The 16,723-nt window shown below is 43.8% G+C and overlaps 1 protein-coding gene across 1 annotated transcript in view; it reads left to right on the forward strand.

The window, feature by feature from the left end:
• Positions 1-8,932, forward strand: part of olfm2a (olfactomedin 2a) — an 88,551-nt gene extending 79,619 nt beyond the window's left edge. Inside the window, exons 4-6 of the mRNA XM_068020822.1 lie at positions 2,631-2,850; positions 3,412-3,518; positions 8,137-8,932. Coding sequence (XP_067876923.1) covers positions 2,631-2,850; positions 3,412-3,518; positions 8,137-8,814 — 1,005 coding nt within the window. The 3' untranslated portion in view covers positions 8,815-8,932. The remainder of the gene's footprint in view (positions 1-2,630; positions 2,851-3,411; positions 3,519-8,136) is intronic.
• The last annotated feature ends 7,791 nt before the right edge of the window (positions 8,933-16,723 follow it).

Here is a 16,723-nt window from a genome sequence, read left to right on the forward strand (position 1 = left end):
ACCAGTGGGAGACATTCAAAAGCGAGATACTGCGGGCACAGTGTAGGCATGTCCCCACAAAGATTAAGAGTGGTATGGCCAAATCTAGAGCCCCCAGTTATCTAAAAGCTTACAGGGTAAGTTAAAGCAAAAAAAGAAAGCTTATGACCATCACAAATAGAGGAGTATAGAAAGTGCAGGGGTGAAGTAAAAAAGGAAATTAGAGAAGCAAAGAGGACATGAAAATCTATTGGCAGGTAAAATCAAGGAAAACCCGAAGTTGTTTTATCAGTACATTAAGAGCAAGAGGATGACTAAGGAAAGGATAGGGCCTGTCAGAGATGTACAGGGGAACTTATGCATGGATGCAGAAGATGTGGGCAGGGTTCTTAATGAGTTTTTTGTCTCTTTCTTCACAAAGGAGAGGGTTGATGCAGACATTGTAGTTAAAGAGGAGGAGTGTGAAATATTAGATATGATAAGCATAATGAGAGAGGAAGTACTAGAGGGTCTGACATCCCTGAAAGTGGATAAATCGCCAGGACCAGATGAATTGCATCCCAGGGAGGAAATAGCGGATTCACTGAGGATCACCTTCAAATCCTCACTAGATGCAGATGAGGTATCAGATGATTGGAGGTCTGCGAATATTGTACCATTGTTTACAAAGGGTGTGAGGGATAAGCCAGGTAATTATAGGCCAGTCAGTCTGACCTCGGTGGTGGGTAAATTGTTAGAATCTCTTCTGAGGGACGGATAAACTGTCACTTAGAAAGACATGGATTAATCAGGGATAATCAGCATGGATTTATTAGGGAAAGGTCATGTCTTACTAATTCGACTGAGTTTTTTGAGGAAGTAACAAGGAGGATTGATGAGGGTAGTGCAGTGGATGTGGTCTACATGGATTTTAGTAAGGCATTTATCATGGTCCCACATAGCAGACTGGTCAGAAAAATGAAAGCCCATGGAATACAGGGGAAGGTGGCAGGTTGGATCCAGAATTGACTCAGTGACAGGAAACAAAGGGTTGTAGTTGACGGATGTTTTTGCGAATGGAAAGCTGTTTCCAGTGGTGTTCCACAGGGCTCAGTGTTGGGTCCCTTGCTGTTTGTGGTATATATTAATGGTTTAGACTTAAATGTGAGTGGTATGATTGGGAAATTTGTTGATGACACAAAAATTGTCCGTATAGTTAATAGTGAAGAGGATAGCCGTAGACACCAGAATGATATGTTTTGGTTGAGTGGGCGGAAAAGTGGCAAATGGAATTCAAACCAGAGGAGTGTGAAGTAATGTATTGGGGAGGGCAAATAAAGCGAAGGAATATACAATAAACGGGAGGATATTGAGAGAGATAGAAGAAGTGGGAGACGTTGAAGTACATGTCCACAGGTCCCTGAAGGTGGCAGGACAGGTGGATAGAGTGGTGAAGAAGGCATATGGAATGCTTTCCTTTATTGGCCGAGGTATAGAGTACAAAAGCTGGGATGTGATGCTGGAGCTATATAGAGCATTGGTTGGGCCACAGCTGGAGTATTGCATGCAGTTCTGGTCACCACATTACAGAAAGGACATAATTGCTCTGGAGAGAGTGCAGAGGAGATTTACAAGAATGTTGCCAGGGCTTGAATGTTGCAGCTATGAGGAAAGATTGGATAGGCTAGGGTTGTTTTCCCTGGAACTGAGGAGGCCGAGGGGTGACTTGATTGAGGTGTACAAAATTATGAGGGGCCTAGATAGAGTAGACAGGGAGGTCAGTTGCCAGGGGACACAGATTTAAGGTGATTGGTAGAAGGATTAGAGGGGACGTAAGGGGAACGTTTTTCACCCAGTGGGTGGTGGGTGTCTGGAATTCGCTGCCAGGATTGGTGGTGGAGGCAGAGACCCTCAATTCTTTTAAAAGATACCTGGACATGTACATGAAGTGCTGTAACCTGTAGGGCTATGGACCAGGTGCTGGAAGGTGGGATTAGTTTGGGTGGATAGTTTATTCGGCCAGCACAGACATGATGGGCGGAATGGTCTCCTTCTGTGCTGTACTTTTTCAATGGTTCTAATATTTAGAACCTATGTTAGAGAGATAAACATAAGAACAGGAGGAAGCCATTGAGCCCCTCGAACCTGTTCCGCCATTCAATGAGATCGTGGCTGATCAGTATCTTAACTCCATCTACCCACCTTGGTTCTGTAAACTTTTAATACTCTTGTTAAGAGGGAAGTAAAAGTGTGTAGAAAAAATGGGAAATACTCAGCAGGTCAGGCAGCAATTGTGATGAGAGAAACCGAGTTAGCATTTCAGGTCATTCTGAGGAAAGGGCATCAACCTGAAACATTAATTATTTGGTTATCCCTGTATAGTGTGTGTTTATCCTAGTATACTGTTTGGTTATCTCTGTGTAATGTCCTGTTAACTCTGTATAGTGTTTGGTTACCTAGTAAAGCAACGCTGTGGCATTCTGTTTTAACCTGGTGTCGGCCTCAATGTTAATCAATGTCCAAGCCTCCCTGTTTCTACATGAGACTGATCTGAGTTAAAACAAATGATGGAGGTAACCGTTATAGTTGAGAGTGAAGATGTTGCTGTGATGGATTGGATTATTTTTTCGCGAAAAGAAACTGATTCAGCAAACTGCTTTTGCATCTAACAGGAATTAAAGGACAAGATGAATGAATTGTTGCCACTGATCCCAGTCCTTGATCAATACAAATCTGATGCCAGATTGATTCTGAAGTTAAAAGAAGAAGTTCGGAACCTGTCGGTGGTGCTGCTGGGAATCCAGGAGGAAATGGGTGCCTATGACTACGAGGAACTCCAGCACAGAGTCATGCTTCTCGAGCAGAGGCTCCATGCTTGCATGCAGAAACTGGGTAAAGGCATCTTTGAAAAAGTGTTAACATTGGCGTAGCCACCTCCCTTGTTCTTCTTTTATCATGTTTTAGTTTCCGATTGCATCGGCAAAGAGCTGGCACAGGTGCAAAGGGCCGAATGGCTTCCACATGTGTCTGCTTTGCCTCGTGACCTGTATTGCCACATTTAAAGTGCTGGATCTCACTGTCCTGAATGCTTTTGGCTTCTAATTGGGTGTTGTCCCCTGCTCCTCCCCAACCCTCTCTCCCTCCCTCCCCTACACCATCGCTCCACCCTCCCCTCCCCTCCCACCATCCTTCACCTTGCTCTCCGTCCCCATCAAGTGGGGGTGTTAAAACGGGCTACTCATTCATTCTCTAAGATCCATTTCTTGTTTTCATCAAAGACCAATTTCATCCTGTTTTTTTTTTAAGCTTCCCTGTCAGCTTTTGGCCTGTTTTGTGAAAATTGCTTTGTGAAATTCTCTTGGACTTTCCCAGAAAGGAAGTGAATATTTTAACAACCTATTTTCCAATCTAGCTCATTGCAAGTTTTATCCATTATCTCGTCTTCTGTTCCAGGCTGTGGAAAGCTAACCGGAATCAGTAACCCATTCACTGTCCGAGCATCTGGCTCCCGGTTTGGTGCATGGATGACTGACACGCTGGCTTCCAGCACAGAGAACCGGGTAGGTGGACAACTCGGGTTTGGTCTTGCGGGGTGGGGATTGTTTAGGGTGCTACCAGGTAATTACATATGTGACCAGCAGAGAGAGGCCAGTCTTGGAGTTCACTTGTTTATCTTAGACACCTCAATTAGATCCACCGTTAATCTTCTATATTCAAGGGAATACAAGCCTAGTCTATGCAATCCTCACTTGATCAAGCACCGAGATCATTTACAAGCACTGTTGTCAGAAGCCAATGGACCAAAGAGGCAGCCGTGGAGTGGGACCGTCCTCGCCTGTAGTCTGTCAGTCCCACAGTAGGCTGCACATCAGCCAGCTGAGCGCTGCGGAGCAAGAGTAAAAGCTGCCTCACTTGACTAAATTTTCAGGGATCAAAGCAATTTTACACTGGCGACCATTGGTGGAATGTTAATCTTTTGGTGTGAGGGATATTGTTCATGTGTGGAGCAGCTGACCATATTTATTATTCATCACCTTTCACAATCGCTTCCCTGGTAATGACCAGTTTAGCATTCATGGTGAGTTCCTAGGTAATTAATTTGGCCGTTACTCATGACACCGCAACAGTTCATGTTATAACTGTGGGATTAATGGATTGTTTTTACATATTCTACATCAGTGATTATAATGGTGAACGATGCCACTGATTCTAAATTGTTGATTAATCTAACCTTTCCCAGCTGACATTAATTAATATCACAATATTTCAGTGTCATGTTTATGAGGCACATTGAATGGAACCTTTACAGATGATGCTGCCTTGTGTAAGCTGAAGGAGTGCTATCCCCCTCTTACTGGGCAATGAGACAGTCTCAGGGAGTTGCTGCTGTTGGATCAGATCACAGAATCACTTCCAAAGCTATATTTTGTCTATCATGTTCACGGTTGTAATATACAGGCAAAAACATGGAGCCTTTACATTATCTTGCCGAAGGACAGTTATGTTGCTCAACGTGAGGGACACTAGGGATTGGGAAATGAAGCAACTCCCACTTTTAATGGACAGGAACTAAGCAAAATGTGGGATTGCGTGCAGAATAAAGGTCTCTCTGTACTGCCCCATTGAGTATTTGCAGGCTAGGCATACGTGGATTAAATGCAGAGTAGAGCTCCCTTTATACTGCCCCACAAATATTCCAGGTCATGGATTCACAGATTAGACACAGAATAGAGTTATCGCAGCACTCTTCAAACCCGAACCCGAACCTCAGAAGCAATCTCCTCGAGTATGCCAGTGTGGTGTTCCATTGCACACTCTGTGTGATCTGTGTGACCCAGATTTTGCCAATTCCATGAGCACCTTTTCGTTGTGGACTCGTCAATAACTTGATTAAGGCTGTCTTTGAGATCAGTTCGCAGCTCCCAGAGGATGAAGATGCACTTTATCAGCCTGGATTGCATTTAAATCCAAGGGGCAGGCGGCCAATGCACTGGCTGGCTTTTAGAAAGCTATAAAATCCTGAATAGAAATTTTCCTTTTCATTGTCTATTAAGGGGAGGCATATGTGCCATCTAGTCTAATCCCAGTGTCTTGCTTGTTCATAACACCCTTTAATGTTGTTCTTTTTCAAGCAACTAATTCTCTCTTTAACAGAATTTATTGGTTTGTAATGGGGAATTCCACATTTTAGCCCCAATCTTTTTTGAGATCTTCAATTTTGCCTTCTCATTGCCATCTTCTTGACCACTCGAGACAATTTATCATTATTTACTTCATTGTAACCTTTCATTATCTTGAAGACTTTACATTAAAGCCTAGCTACCCGACCCGAACCCGACTAGACCTGACTACACGCGTCGGGTTCGGGGATTGTCGGGTCGAAATTCCGAGTCCAGCATTCGGGCTCGGGTTGGGTCGGGCTGGACAGTGTTGCTTCTGGGAAGTCACGGGATCAGGCTTACCCATGATACCCCACAACTCCATCTGCAGGAATAGCTTGCTGCCGGAACAGATGAAGGAGAGTCGTGTCGGGTCTGGTCAGGTCGGGTTCGGGTTGGGCCCGGGTCGGGTTTTAATTTTATACCTGAGCCAGGCTTTACTTTACACCAGGTCACCCCTTAACTGGTGAAAAATGCCTAAATTTTCCAGATTCTCTAAGAATCGCTGGTAAAATCCCACTAAAACTACTCTACAGCTTTCCTGTTGCTTTTCATTTTCCTGTAGCAGGGTGGCCAAAACTTTACACAATAGTCAAACTCCAGCCTAATTAAGACCTTGTACAGGTTCACTATTAACTCCATGCTTTTGCATTGTATGGCCTAGAAATTAGCCACAAACATTTTTGCGTGCGGGAGGAGATGTAGAGCAGGGAGCCTCAGTGGCTGAAGGCAGAGCCACCAATAGTGGGAAGAAGGGAGCTTGGATGCACAAGAAGTCAGAGTTAGGGGAAGGTTGAGTTTTGGGGAGCAGTTAAAAATGGTATCGAAGCACTAGAGAAACTGCAAAAGCAATTTACAAGGACAATACCAGAACTGAAAAGGTACAACTATCAGGAAAGACTGAACAGGCTGGGGCTCATTTCTCAGGTGACCTCCTAGACGTCTAGATGTCTCTTAAGATTATGAATGGCTTTGATGGGGTACATGTAGAAAAGATGTTTCCACTTGTGGGGAGGTCCAAAACTAGAGGACAAAACTATTAGATAGTCACTAATAGATCCGAATAGGAATTCAGGAGAAATTTCTTCTGTTGGGAATCTGTAACTTGCTGCCACGTGGCGTAGTTGAGGCAAATGGCATTTAAGAGGAAACTGGATAAATACATGAGGGGGAAAGGAATAGAAGGATATGCTGATAGTGAGATGAAGCGAGGTGGGAGGAGGCTCGTGTCGAGCATAAGCACCATAGTTGGGCCAAACAGCCTGTTTCTCTGCTGTAAATTCTGTGTCAAGTGCCCTTTCTTGGTAACAACCCATTGGTTGTGAGTGGATGTGGGTTAATAAATCCTTGGTTGAGAAAACTGACCTGAAGAACTGTGATGATCACTGCTCTACAGGGCCAGAACCTGCTAGAGTCTTTTAAGGTACAGTTCATATCACACATTTCGGAAATGTGCTCAGAGAATAATAATTATGTTTCCAACCAAAAAAAAAAGCAAAAACATTTGGGCTGCCAGCCACTCGGATCTTAAAACCAAGGACATGTTGAGCTGATTAGTCAGACTGGTGTGTGGTTACGCATCAAAATCAGCTTGGGGAATTAATTAATGCTCACTCTTCAACATTGCACTGAATATCACAGTGGAACAGAAGGGCTTTGAACCTCAGTGGACTTGGCCTGAAAGCATTTGCTGTTTCCTTCCCTTCTCTCTGCAACTAGTTTCCTTGCAATCTTTGAACAATTATCAAGTTGTGAATTAGTTTCTGTAGAAAACACCGGCCTGTACTGATTGAATGGCGGAACCGGCTCGAGGGGTTGAAGGGCCTGCTCCTGTGTGGGGAAATGAAGACCCCTTGTTTTGGTTCACGTGAAGGTGTGTTGTCAAAGACCCAATTAAAAAACATTGTTTTTTTTTCACCCTTCCTTTCCGTAAGGAATGCGTTGCCGATGGTTACGAAGCCTCTTGTGAAGCATTCCTGCTGGGAATAGCTACCCATACCCTCCCCACCTCAGAGCATCTCATTCTCATTATTGCGATGCCAGAGAGTGAGTGTCAGAGAGTGGATGCCTCCCAGTCAAGCTGATTTTTGTCTTCACCGGGGATGGAACCCTCCACATGCATATGCACATTCAGGCAGGAGGTTTTGAATAGGTGGGAAAAACTGAGATTGAAAGGAGCAGCTCATGTGACTGCTGCACCGAGATCAGCAAACTCACTCGGGCAGAAATCTGACACTTTCCAGGGATGTGTGAGACAGTTCCACACTGCAGGTTGACTAGACAAGCCATCTGGGGAGGTCGCACAAGATTCTTTCCACCATGTGACTAATGCCAGTGTAACAATACACCAAGATTTGTTATTAATGAATTTTAATTTTTCTTCGAGACTTGCCACTGAGGAGACAGACAATCAGGCAGCTCCTAGGAACAAGGTGGTGGTAACTTGAGCTTGGGGCGAAAGTGCAAAATGGCAGACATTGAATTGGCTGGCCATTATATGTCCTGTCAGATTTTTTGCTTCCATTGATTGTTTGATGTATAACGGGCAGCAAATTCCAAATTATACACTCTATTACCCAAAGTCAGAATTATCCCAGAAGTGTCTGTTCCAGCTGAGCAACTATATCTCCTTTCCTAAAGCCTTGGTTCAGTTTGAGTGTATTTTTTGGGCTGCTGGGGTATTTTGCTTGAACAGTGGTTAATAAACTCTAAGTTTTTATTGTTAATCTTCCTCCCTCACATTGATCTCAGTAACTCCCTGTCCAAATAACTAGGAATCACAGTTGAAAGAAAAATATAGGGGCAATTAACAGGTCAGTCAGCATCTGGAAGATAAACGTAGGCCAACCTTTTGGGAAGGACCCCCTCATGAGAATTTTGCACAGATGGAGTGATTCTGTGATCTTGTGTTCCTAATAGTTATTCCTTCAGCATGCCGACGTTTTTCGGATCAGGCTTCCCTACATTGTGGTGCCCTCAGTGATGTCGGTGTGTTCATGCTGTTCTGTTTGTTTTCCAGTTGTGGTACATGGATGGGTATCTGAACGGTCGGACGGTCCGGGAGTTCCGCACGTTCAACGACTTCGTCAAGGGGGAGAAGTTTGTGATCTACCGCCTGCCCCACCCTTGGGCTGGCACGGGTCACGTGGTCTTCAATGGCTCCCTTTACTACAACAAGTACCAGAGCAACATCATCATTAAGTACCACTTCCGCTCACGCAGCGTCCTGGTGCAGCGGAGTCTGGACGGAGCCGGCTACAACAACACGTACCCGTACTCCTGGGGAGGCTTCTCCGACATCGACCTGATGGTGGACGAGAGCGGTCTGTGGGCCGTCTACACCACCAACCAGAACGCGGGCAACATTGTCATCAGCCGGCTAGACTCCCAGACGCTGGAAATCCTTCAGAGCTGGGACACCGGCTACCCCAAGCGGAGCGCCGGTGAGTCCTTCGTTATCTGCGGCACACTCTACGTGACAAACTCCCACCTTGCCGGTGCCAAGATCTACTTTGCCTACTACACTAACACATCAAGCTACGAGTACACCGATATTCCGTTCCACAACCAGTACTCGCACATATCAATGCTGGACTACAATCCAAGAGACCGAGTGCTTTACACGTGGAATAATGGTCACCAGGTTCTCTACAATGTCACCCTCTTCCATGTCGTAAAGACATCAGGCGAATTGTAATGTTGTGACAGGACACTCCTTTTTACATTTAAAAATCCCATTATTTAAAAGAAAAAGACTGTTCAGTGTGAGTACGCATGGTTCTTTTGTGTTACTGAAAAATAAAGTTTAACTTTGAAATGGACAAGTTGGTTGGTGTCTCATTGGATGATTTCCCACCCCTCAATTAAAGGGTCCAGTCATAGTAAGTCTGTTTGAACTGTGCAGCTAGTTCCACAAGTGATTTTGTTTTGGCTCCTCCATTGTTTCTATCACAGACATGATGGACCGAATGGCCTCCTTCGGTGCTATATGATACTATTGGTTGCTGGTTGCATTCCAGTCCTTGATTCTCCATTCTGTTATTTCTGATTGCCCTCCTAAGATTACCATTGCAACAGCCAATCTGAAGCTGGGCAAAAGATTATTTCCCTCCCACAGAGACATCAAAGAGAAAGCTGAGGCCCAACGTGTAGGACAACACAAAGGTTGAGCAGGGTAAGGGGTAAATTAGAAAAATCGCCATGATTAGTTGGCACCTTTTAAATCTTGTAGATTGTACGAGAAGGGAAAACTGAGGGCAGTATGGTGACCTAAAGCACTGACATCCTCGGAAGAAGTGAACCTAGGAACAGGAGGAGGCCATTCAGCCCCTCGAGCCTGTTCCAGCATTCAATTGCATCATGGCTGATCTGTGTCTTAACTCTATCTTACTCGCCTTGGTTTTGTAACCCTTAATACACTTGCCTAACAAAAAAATTCTTTAAATGAGTTAGATAACGAGATGTAGTGGATGCAAGAGATCCATTTTCCACATTGGACAAAGAAAAGAAAGACAAAGTGACATTTAGGGAGTACTTAAATGGAATATGTGTTCATCTAAACTGTTTTGTAATCTCAAATGCTAAGAAAGGAAAATATTGGGGAATGTTGAAGGACCCTTTATATGTTCCCTTAGTTAAAACCCATGTTATTCATTTAGAGATACAGCACTGAAACAGGCCCTTCGGCCCACCGTACTTGGCCGACCATCAACCACCCATTTATACTAATCCTACATTAATCCCATTACCCTCTCACATCCCACTATCAACCTGCAAGTCTTTGGCTGTGGGAGGAAACCGGAGCACCCAGCGAAAACCCACGTGGTCACAGGGAGAACTTGCAAACTCCGCACAGACAGTACCCAGAATCGAACCCGGGTCCCTGGAGCTGTGAGGCTGCGGTGCTAACCACTGTGCCACCTGTAAGACCATTTCATATTCACATTGTTAAACTATTAGAGATCTTTAAAATGATGGAAAGGTTTGATTGGGTAAATGTAGAGAATATGTTTCCACGCATGAGGGAGTCCAAAACTTGGGACCATAAGTATAAGATAGTCACCAATAAATCCAGTCGGGAATTCAGCAGAAACTTCTTTACCCAGAGAGTGGTGAGAATGTGGAACTTGCTACCCTAGGCAGTAGCTGAGGCAAATAGTACAGATGGGTTTAAGGGGAAGCTAGAGATAAACACATGAGGGAGAAAGGAAGAGAAGTATATGCTGATAGGGTGAGATGAAGTCAGGTGGGATGAGGTTCAAGTGGAGCATAAACACTGGCATGGACCAGTTGGGCTGAATGGCCTGTTTTTATGCTTTAAATACTACATAATTCTAGATATTGCAATCCGTCTTTAGCCAGTTCATGAATTTTCAATCACCATTCTTTACACGAAGATTCTTCACGCAAAGTGGCTACATTTTGACTTTGCGCGATAATGTAAAATGGGTAATAGTGAATCGTTCTAACATCTCCTTATTTCTATTTCCATTGAGGTCAATGGATTACTCCACAATGGCTGCTTGTGGCAGTCTCAGACCAGCCATTTTACACAGAATAAAATAATACAAGAACAAGGGAGAACTGAGAAAGTCATTTCATTATGTGACACTTTTCTTTAAACTCTTACTAAACTGGTTCAAGGCAGCTGTCGAGTAAGGTCAGAATTTAGGCCCTTAAAAGTTTATAGTTTACAATAATCAGCTGCCTCATTTGAGTTAAATTGCTCTATGAGCCCATTCAAGTCATGGTGGAAGTTTGGGAAAGGATTTGATTTCTAAACCAAGACCCATGCTTACAGGAACCGGCAGTCGAGATCATCCAGCTTGACGTACTTGAGTCTAATTTGGGTCTCGTAACTGCAGCAGTGAAGTCCAAGCCTTTCCACTAGAGTACAAAGTAAAATATTGCTCTTGCAGTAACATTTAGACTGAATGTTATCCATCGTTCAGACACTTTTATTTATTTATACATGGGATGTGACTAGGCCAGCATTTATTGTCCATCCCTAATTGCACTTAAGAAGGTGATGGTGAGCTGTCTTCTTGAACCACTGCAGTCCATGTGAGGTAGATACACCCACAGTGCTGTTAGGAAGGGAGTTCCAGGATTTTGACCCAGTGACAGTGAAGAAACGGCGATATAGTTCCAAGTCAGGATGGTGTGTGACTTGGACGGGAACTTACAGGTGGTGGTGTTCCAATGCATCTGCTGTCCTCGTCCTTCTAGGTTGTTGAGGTCATGGGTTTGGAAGGTGCTGTTGAAGGAGCCTTGGTGAGCTGCTACAGTGCATCTTGTAGATGATACACATTGCTGCCACTGTGCATCTGTGGTGGAGGGAGTGAATGTTTGTGGATGGGGTGCCAGACAAGCGGGCTGCTTTGTCCTGGATAATGTTGAGCTTCTTGAGTGTTGTTGGAGTTGCACCCATCCAGGCAACTAGAGAGTATTCCATCACACTCCTGACTTGTGCCTTGTAGATGGTGGACAGGCTTTGGGGAGTCAGGAGGTGAGTTACTCACTGCAGAATTCCTAGCCTCTGACCTGCTCTTGTAGCCACAGTGTTTATGTGGCTGGTCCAGTTACGTTCCTGGTCAGTGGTAACCCCCAGTATGTTGTTAGTGGGGGATTTAGTGTTGGTAATGTCATTGAACATCAAGGGGAGATAGATTCTCTCTTGATTGAGATGGTCATTGCCTGGCACTTGTGTGGCACAAATGTTACTTACCACTTATCAGCCCAAGCCTGGATGTTGTCCAGGTCTTGCTGCATCTGGACACGGGCTGCTTGGAATAAGATGTTCTAACAGGGACACACTACTCTTAAGGAGTTTAACAGGGGGCAGAGCCAGTTCAGCTATACTGTGTCTCAGGCTCATTGCTATTCCAAAGCTAAATTTAATTGGATTGGGTGTGAGCAGTCAGAGGCACACTACAATTAAAAAATTGAATTGGATACGACAAGTCACATGTAAACTGCAGTCCATAATAAGATTGGATATGAGAAGGTTCATGTACACTACAGCCCAGAATTGGATTGGATATGGCAAGTCACATGTGGACTACAGCAAACAAATAAAATAGATATGACAGGTCAGGTATACACTGTGGCCCATTAACTGCCCTCGGCAAGTTTTGATGAAAAATTAAGACGCCTCAGAGTGCAGTGTGACATCAAATATACCGTCAACCCTTGGCTTAGCATTGACAATCAAAATTACATCCAATAAAATTTGGCACCGAGGGCCTGAACTGTGCGAAAGCTTTGATATACCAGAGTTTTCAGTGTATCAAAGTTTAATCTTTGAAGATTCCTCTGAACTTCAGTTTGCTCTTTTAGTTCAATTCCTTTTTGCAAGTTTTAAGTGTCAAACCCGTGTCTGCTAGGGACCAATAAGGATAGGTGTCACTTGAAATAGAAGTCTTGAAAGGCTCTGGAGAAGAAAATCATCCACCCTCAGGATGGAATTGAATCTAGGTTGCAAAGAGAGTTTTCGAGCTCATTTTCTGTCTTGTTTCTTTGCCCCAAGCGTTCAATCATGATTTGCTTGCTACAAGAGCAAAATACTGTAGATGCTGAAACAGAAATAAAATACAGAAAATACTGGAAGTATTCAGGTCTGGCAGCATCTGAGGAAAGAGAAACGAGGTTAACGTTTCAGGTCAATTTAAATTGTTTTTTGTTGGTTGCAGTTGCAGAAACTGTAGCATTATTGCTGACCAGTTCTCGAATACAATTAACCCTAACATGTGACCTTTTCCATTCACCTGAGAGGGCAGATGGGGCCTCGGTTTAGAGACTCATCTGAAAGCAGCCCACAATGAGGATCCACCAAGTCTGGATAGGGTAGGGTTGTGTAATAGTTATGTTACTGAACTAGTAATCCTGAGGCTTGGACTAATGGCAGCTGGGGAATTTAAATTCAGTTCATTAGATAAATCCGGAATAAAAAGCAAGTCGCAGTAATGGTGACCATGAAACTACTCGTTTTGTGCAAAAACTATCTGGTTCACTAATGTCCTTTAGGGAAAGAAATCTGCTGTCCTTAGATGTGAGTCCAGACCCACAGCAATGTGGTTGACTCTTAACTAACCTCTGAAATTCTACCTGCTCTCTGCCCTATCAAACGCCTTCCCCTTTGTTCTCTTCCTGCCCGCCCCTCCCCATCACTTGCTTAAAACCTAATTTTCTAACTTTTGCTGGTTCTGATGAAAGGTCACTGACCTGAAACGTTAACTCTGCTTCTCTGTCCATAGATGCTGCCAGACCTGCTGAGTATTTCCAGCATTTTCTGTTTTTATTTCTGAAATTCTATCACTCAGTTGTATTCGAGAAGTTGTATTTACCACCACTTCTCAAGGGCAATTGAGGATGCAATAAATGCTGGTGATGCCCATCTGTGGATGACCAAAATATAAATTAAAAAGTGAGAAGATGAGGAAAATCAAGAATTACTGCTATTTGGAAACTCGTGAAAAATGACTGGGAACACTTGAACAAGCTAAGCTGTATTTTGCTTCTTTCCTGCCCATTTTTGTTGATGGTGTATTGATTGACCATCCCTCGGTGTTCTGAACAGATTGTGATGACTGTTCTAGAATCTGGTAATAATTACTTGTCCAACTAAGTGGTTCAGTCGACCATCTCAGAGGGCATCAGGCGTCCAGCATGTCTGGTGCACCAGAGTCACATAGTGGCATGACCACTCCCAGCTGGAATGGGAATGATTGAGTAATTCTCCCCTCAGTCATGCCTGGAGACCACACTGCTGTAAGTAACTGGGATTGGTTTTACTCACATAATGCAGATGTCCTCTACTCACTGCATTTTGCTGGAGAAATCGCCCTGCTTCAGTCATGAGTTCTGTTTGCTGTAGTTCGTTGAGACCCTTCATAAGTAGACTCTGTAGACTGTTTGCCGTTGTTCAGACAGACTTTGTTAGATGCAAAACACACTGTTTGCTGTGAAAACTGCCATAATTCCTGTCCCTCCCCCAACTCATTGCTGACACAGTGGTGTCAATGGGCAATCTGATTGGATAGGAATGGCAGGGTCTGAGTGGATGGGGATTGTAGCTTCCCTGAAGGGTAATAATGAGTCAATAGAATTTTTTTATGACAATTCAACAATTTCTCTGTTACTAGCCCAAAGATTCACAACTTACTATGGTGGAATTTGAACTCATGACCTCTGTGTACAGGTCCAGTACCATAACCACAACTTTGATTTTCTCCTTGGTCTCTATTCCAAGGCTCTGCAACCAGCAACTAGTATTGCTAGTACCCAGAAAGATACAAGAGACTTAAGAACTGCAATGTGGAGGCATGGCTACTCAGTTTAAAAGAAGAATTCTAATGTGAGCCTTTAAAGTTATTGACAAAGTGGATTCAGATCAGCAAGGTGATGCTAAAGCACAGTTGTCAGTGTTTGTGTTATAAGGGAAGGTTGGCCTTGTTCTCTTGTAAAGTGGAAGGCTTCTCGTGGAAGGCTTCTCAAGGATGACCAAATAGGAATTTTAGCTCACAATGGCAATAGTTTCAAATCTATGGGATACAAGTGCAACATTACATTAAGAACACTTTCGATCTAAATGGTGATCGACATGGGGTGAGGGACAAGTCGTAGGCTGAGCTACTCAATCATACAGGCAATTTCTGATCTTGTAATTATTTACTGGACACAACAACTTCAACATGATTATCTTGTTATTCTCCTGTGATTACCACTAAAAATAGCAATCGCTTGTTATTGCCCAATCTAGTTACTGCTCATTGATTTTACCCAACAGCCCCCATAGGATATCCTTAATAGGATGTAAACTGTATTCTCTCTATCACCAAGACTGATTACTTCCAACTCCATAATATCGCCTGTCTCTGCTGCTGCCTCAGCCCATTTTCTGCTGAAACGCTCAGCCACGCCTTTGTTACCTCAAGCCTTGAATAGTCCAACACTCTCCCTCGCTGGCCTCCCAACTTAAACGCTCTCTAAACTTCAGCTCATCCAAAGCCCTGCTGCCCCTATCTTAACTCTCACCAAGTCCCATTCACCCATTTCGGTGAGCTTCCGGGTTCCAACACACCACCTTTTTCAGGCCCAAACGAATTTCCACCCCAACAAATCCTTCCCCACCCCCTCTCCCCAGGAGTTAGCATTTACCAGTGACTAGGGAGGCTGGTGAATGAGGTTGCCCTCTCTAGTTGGGTGTATTCCTGGAGTGTCCATCCAATGATTTCCCACCTCCAATCATCCTGTGTGGTTACATTGCCTTTTATTCCCCCAATCTTCAATACTTTTTATCACTATTTATCAAAAGTGTTCAAAGAAAAGAAGTCACATTTTCTTTAATGTCCCTCTGATTTTTTTCTCTGGGTGCAGCTGGGCAAACTGGAGGGTTGGCAGTCCCAGCGTGCACTCTATTTTGGACAGGATAAGCATTAGTGAGCTTGTCTCCTTCTTTCTTTTGTGTGTTAGCAATGATATTTTCAGCAGGCACTGCAGCATTGAGATGCAAGTTGTGCCTCTCCATCATGGGGAAATACAGAAACAAGGCTTGTCAAACACTGGGTAATGAAGTCTGTGTGCTGCTTAGTCAAGCAAGATGCAATGTATGAGATTGCGTTGCTGTATCTCCACAGGGTCATGGCCAATGAAGAGGGTTGTGTTTGTAACTTGTGGTTTCAATCACTGTATCACTGCTCACCTATATCATTGTCAAGATTTTCTGCTGCCTCGTTCGTGTTTAGCATTCAATGATGTCAAAGATTACAACCTGACCTGGATTTGACCTTTCTTTTGACGCAATTTAATAAGTCAAACCTTCCAAACCATTACGTATTGATTACTCATTTATTGCTCCAAGGTATTTTAAATTCTTGGTCTCATTTAAATGCTCACCAGGTGACTTCTCATCTGTACTGGCCAGAAAATGGGGTTGTGTGTTTGACCAGGAAAGTATATGGGATTGGATGCCGGGCGGACCTGTGGGATCATGGTGGAGGGAAGGGGACAGGAGTGGGAAGTGAGATTGCGGCAGTGGAAGCCACAGATTTCCTTGTCAGTAGGGTCGCAAACTCTGGACAAATTCTAGGAGGTTTTATCACATGACTTCCCACCACACCCACCACCACCCACCCCACCCCCCCCCCACCCCTCCCTGATTCCTCCTGCCATTGGTACCACCTGAGGTGTTTATCCTTGCAGTGCCCCACCCCCATATCAATCATAAAGTAAACACTCTTCATTACCCTGATTGCATGATTCCTGAGTAAGTCAAAGAGCCCTTTTCCTTCATTTCCAATACTTTTATGACCAATAAACGAAAATGTTCCAATTTTTCTTTTAAAAATACATATTCTTTTTGTTATTCCTCTTCTGATTTTCCTCCCGGGTTTGCTCACATCAGCGTCAAAGATATTAATGTTCAACTCCTGAGGGACTTCAGGACAATCCTGGAGGGTTGCCAACACTAAAGTATGGGCAACATTCAATATCATTCTGAGGAGAAACATCATGGGGCCTTAAATAAAATATTTTCTTTTTCATTTTCTTTGAATGTTTTTGTTTATTAATTGTAAAAAAAAATATTGGGAATTGAGGAAAAAGGT

Source organism: Heterodontus francisci, chromosome 43 (assembly GCF_036365525.1).
Source record: "Heterodontus francisci isolate sHetFra1 chromosome 43, sHetFra1.hap1, whole genome shotgun sequence".
In the NCBI taxonomy this organism is placed as follows: Eukaryota; Metazoa; Chordata; class Chondrichthyes; order Heterodontiformes; family Heterodontidae; genus Heterodontus; species Heterodontus francisci.